The 5,024-nt window shown below is 48.5% G+C and overlaps 1 protein-coding gene across 2 annotated transcripts in view; it reads right to left on the reverse strand.

The window, feature by feature from the left end:
• Window positions 1-4,771, reverse strand: part of hnf1ba (HNF1 homeobox Ba) — a 17,603-nt gene extending 12,832 nt beyond the window's left edge. The window contains exons 1-4 of one of the 2 annotated variants that reach the window (XM_037979275.1): window positions 3,999-4,771; window positions 2,298-2,497; window positions 1,859-2,123; window positions 1,549-1,772 (exon numbers count right to left, since the gene is read on the reverse strand). In XM_037979275.1, coding sequence (XP_037835203.1) covers window positions 1,549-1,772; window positions 1,859-2,123; window positions 2,298-2,497; window positions 3,999-4,417 — 1,108 coding nt within the window. In that variant the 5' untranslated portion in view covers window positions 4,418-4,771. The remainder of the gene's footprint in view (window positions 1-1,548; window positions 1,773-1,858; window positions 2,124-2,297; window positions 2,498-3,998) is intronic. The other variant, XM_017435267.3, reaches the window with a different exon arrangement.
• Between the last annotated feature and the right edge of the window lie 253 nt (window positions 4,772-5,024).

Here is a 5,024-nt window from a genome sequence, read left to right on the forward strand (position 1 = left end):
GGGGGGGGGGGGGGGGTACAGGTGCCAGCTAATCTGCCCGTACGATCAGTTTCCGTTGCTAAAGTTAAAAAAAACAAAAAACCTCAGCACCAAAAATGCACGTCACAGTGTTTGACTGTCCATCCAGTTGTGACCAACTGATCAATGGAGCAAAACGGAATCAATAAAAACTCCCCGAGTCAGAAGGTTTGTTTGAAATGACCCAGCAGTGACCTCTTACGTATGACTGAAGGTGAAGCGGCGGTTTAGGAGGGGAAAGGGGGGGGTAGTGGAAGGTTTTTTTTTGTTTTTTTTTTTTCTTTCCTAAAGCTGAAGAAGCGGTGATCAGTCCTGTCTGGTCAGAAAAGAGCCAATACCTCGGTGGACAGCTCCTGCTGCTCCGAGTCTGCAACCAGACTCGGCAGCTTCACCGACGGCCATAAAGGTGAGGAGGAGGCCCGGCCGAGATAAATGAACCTGTGTTACAGTCACTGCAGCCTCCTAATACACCGCAGACAAAAGGAGCTCCTGCTGAGGCGGAGTACAGAGAGAAGAAGTCAGAGGAGCTGCTTATCAAAGGCCCGGGAGATGCAGAAGCAAAGGGTCTTAATTGTCCATTAAGCATGCATAATACAGGCCGTGCCCCGGCAACGCAATGAGGCAGCCTGCTGGGATGTTATTGTCGGGTCAGAGCTGACGCTGAAAAACAGCTGATGCTGTCGGCAGGATGCCAGCAGGACACCTTGTAAGCAGCCAGCTGAGGGTTTCTTCTTCTTCTTCTCCCTTTTCTTTTTTTTTTCTTTCCACAGACCTTTCCCTTCTGCTGGACAGCCCCTAAAACCGACCTGAGGTCAATGCCTGGTCAGGTGTTCTGAGCCGCAACAAGGAAAAAAAAAAAGAAAAACCCTAAAGCAAACAGGCAATCCACAAGTGGGACCAGTTTATCCAAAGGTAAAAGAGCAAGCCAAGGCAAACAACTTGTTTTCCCTTCAAAGGTGGCCTCGTGTTCGAACACGAGAGGACAACAATGGGCTCCGAGCGAGCCTCTCGGACGGTGAGTGATGGCTTGGCCTCTCGGTTCTCGTGTTTTGTTTTGTTTTTTGCGTCGCACACGCCGGGCGGACTCGGTCGGTTCCTCTGAACACAAAAAGCCGGGTCAGAGCGACGTTTGGGCGCCTCTCGTTAGCGCCCCCCCCCCGAGGGGAGGAGAAGTCCCGGAAACGACGGCGTTAGGTGGAGGTGTTCTGAGGCCCCCCCCGCCCCACCACTGGCTCCCTGACCCTGGCCTGACCCTGGCCTGTCATAGGATGGCTGCCCTTTGTGTCATGCCTCTCCAAGCTGACTTTGGAGTGGAGATTGCAGGTACAATGCGGATTGTTCTCAGTGTGTTTTCAAAGATCAGAATAACAATGGCATTTGCTCAGCTCACTCACTCACGCTCATTGATCACCGGGCCTCTCTTTCTCTGCCCCTCTGATCACATCAACTCTGCCCCGAAACCTCTCCTGACAGCAAGTTTCACTCTGGAGAAGAAACCAACGGGACAAATATCACCGGCAGGTGTCTTACTTGGAGGGGAAGTGCTGGTCTGGGGATGATGCGGCGAGCCGTGCGACAGCAGCGGGTTGATGCCGTGCGGCGGACCCGTGATGGCGTCCATCGCCAGCTTCTGCCTGAAGGCTTCCTCTTTGCGCCGGTTGGCAAACCAGTTATAAACTCTCACTTCGGTGACCAGGTTAGAGCCGAGGCCCTGAGCTTTGGACGGGGAGACACCTCTCTGGAGACACTCGGCTCTGCGGGAAACGGACGAAAACACGGAGGTCAGGGCTGCCCAGGTGGCACTTTCTGTGCAATCGTTTGGTCGTCGTCGTCGTTTTACCTGTTGCACTCCTCCACCAGCGCCTCCCTCTCCTCCTTGCTGGGATTCTTCTGACGGTCGTAGGCCTGGTAGAGGATCTGCTGGGACGCGGGCCCCCATTTGAAGCGGTTACGTCTCATTTTCTTGCAGAGGGGTTCGTTGCTGACCTCGTCGGGCTGGCCCATGCCGGCACCGGACGTGTTGTACTCCGGGTAAAAAAACGCTGGATCCTGACTGCCCTTGTCAGACATACTGTTGGAGGAACCGTGTGCTGCCTGGTTGAATTCTGAAAACAACAACAACAACAAAAAAAGCAAACACATTACCATGATTTTCATCGCCCTGCAGCGAATGTCATCGACTGCGATAAGAAAACGATGATACGCCAGCAGGTTTTTGAACCCAAATAAAAGCGGCTGCGGGCTAGGCCGAGCTGTGAGAAACTCAAATATTAACTTACGTCGGAGAATTTCCCGCTGTTTCCTGACATACCAGGTGTAGAGAGCCGCTCGCTTCTGGGTTTTCATGGGCGTGCCTTTGTTGAGGTGCTGGGAGAGGTGAGACTGGTTCAGCCCAGTGATGTCCACCACCTCCCGCTGGGGAATGTTGTGCTGCTGCATGTAACCTTTGATCATACGAGCAGCTCGCCACGGATCCTCTCTGTGTTTCGGACGAAAACAAGACTCGGTTAGGGCATTCACGTCGAAGGGGTTGTTGCCACGAAGTCGGCGTGAACAAGACAAAATTCTCCATGTGCATAAAATCCGTTCTGACAGCTCGACGCTGACAGGACTTTCTGAAATTACAGCTGCTCGTTTCAACTTTGCTTCCCTGCTTTTCAAGGCCTCGGCTTTAAAAAGGCCCCGCGCCGATAATGAGCCTGTTTATCACAGGAGCCTGTTCAGACGGCTGTAAATATTTTCAAAGGTTAGTTCAAGTGGATTCGGGGAAGGTTGGCCACACGAACTACCATTTTCACCCTGAGGACAAAAAAAAAATCCAAGCAAAACAACACAAAGGGTGCTGCGTACATTTAAAACAGCAAAATCTGTGCTTTAAATTTATATTTCTGCAGTGGGACACACATAAAGACATTTTCCAGCACTCATGTTAAAACATAAAGGCCAGAGGATGACTTTAGGTTCATCTAATCTGAAATAAAAGCGACAGGAACCTGTTTGTTCATTTACAACAGCGTGTATATTTTCCCATTAAAATCGAGCACCTTACCTGCATATTTAGCTCGTTTAAAGCGAAGTTTTTGAGCCGAACACGAAGCAACGAAAGTAAAAGGCGGACATCAGGTAATTCTATCAAATCTGCTCTGGTCTGTTTGTTTTGGAGAACACGGAGGCCTGCGTGGAAGTGGAGCGGGTTAAGTGGGAGATGTTAGTTTATAACTTTTGACAATGAATAACCAGATCTCCTTTCAGTCTAATCACACGCCACTGTGTATCTTTCAGTTGATGATTTATAGAATAAAATTAATAATAACTTAACTACACGTGGGTTAGTTTTGATTTTTTGTTTTGTTTTGTTTTGTTTTCCTTACTCGCTCGGATCCGAATTAAACAGCCGGACGGAGCGGCGAGTCGCGAAATTTAAAAAATATATATTATTTTAATTATTAAATGTAGTTACTATTATTTGTAATAATAACTACAATAATATTACGACTAGTAGTAATAATAAAAATGATGAAAAAGAAAAGAAAATAAAGAAGGGAAAAAAATTAAAAAATAGAAGAATTAAAAAATAAGCCGTAGAAGAAGAAGTTTCTTCTTCTTCTACGGCTTATTTTTTAAATTCTTCTGAAGAAAGAAGAAAATAAAATCCGTAGAAGAAGAAGAGAAGTCTGTTTCCAGTCGTTTTTTTTTAAATCATTAAAAGGTGGGATGTAGTTAATAATAAATATAAATAATTCAGCTTATATTTTGCAAAAGTAAAGAAATAATAATCCGTGTGGATAATTAGGAACCAGAATGTTATTTTAAACCTGTAAACGAAGAGCTTTAGCTAAATAGGCCTTAAAAATATTAGCTTCGAAACACGGCGACTCGCTAAAACCCTGACTTTTATTTTTTATATTTTTAACTCCCTAATGTTGAACTTTTATCGGAGTTAATTTCGTTGCTTAAACGCTCGCAGGTCGGGAACTCACGCCAGCATGCGGTCCACCTCCGCCCGCTGCTCCAAGGCCTCCTCCGTGTTCAGGGACTGGAGCTCCTTCAGGATCGGCGGCGTGTCGTAGTCGTCCCCGTCCTCGGAGCCCTCGTCCCCGGACAGCTTGCCCTTGCCGTGGCCGTTGGTGAGCGTGTGGAAGACGGGCTTGGAGTCCCCGTCCGCCCCGTTCAGCTTGCCGCCCTGGGAGGCGGGAGGAGGTGGAGCGGCGGAGGCGCCGGCGGCGGCGGCGGGCGACATGGGCAGGCTCTCCAGCTTGACCCCGTGGAAGCTCGGCGGGCACGGGTCCATGTCGTCCAGGGCCTGGATCAGGACGTCTCTGGTGAGTCCCGAGTCCAGCAGGGATCTGATGATCTCGTGCTGCAGGGGCGTCAGCTTCGATGCCATTTTTAAAAACATTAAAAACACAACATTAAAGCCTGCTGGAAGGGGCGGGAGACGGCAGAAAGGGGGTAAAGGCTCCTGTCTTCCTCTTGGATCCGGAGCTGAGCTCAGCTTGTCGGCTGCTACACCTGCTCCCAAGAAGCTGCTTCACTTCCCTGTTGGAGGGGAGGATGGAACCACTTTTGCCATGATGCTTTCTGAGAGCAGGGGGATATAAAAGATGGTAATGAGTGGGCCGGCTGATGTAAATCCGCAGAGGTAGACCTGTTTACACTGCTGCCGGGCTGCTTTTATTGGCTCCTCTTATCGGAACAACTTTCCTGGACTTCGGACCCTGTCAGAGGCCATAAAGTCTACAGCAAGGCGAGCTGCACACACTCACAGAGCTGCTTTTATTCCGCATAAGGCCTTAAAACGAGCTCTGTTTTTTATCATTTACTGCACAGGTTCAGAACAATTAACAGCCTAATGACTGGAGGTGTGAAGGCTGTTCACCTCATTTATTTTAGGCAAATATTCTCACTTTGCTGAGATTTAATCTGCATATTTTATAAAGCAGAAGGAGCATTCATTCTCATTTCAACTCAACTTATATGCGTCATGTCAATAAAAAGCACTTTAA

The sequence above is a fragment of the Kryptolebias marmoratus genome, linkage group LG2 (assembly GCF_001649575.2).
Source record: "Kryptolebias marmoratus isolate JLee-2015 linkage group LG2, ASM164957v2, whole genome shotgun sequence".
Taxonomy (NCBI): Eukaryota; Metazoa; Chordata; class Actinopteri; order Cyprinodontiformes; family Rivulidae; genus Kryptolebias; species Kryptolebias marmoratus.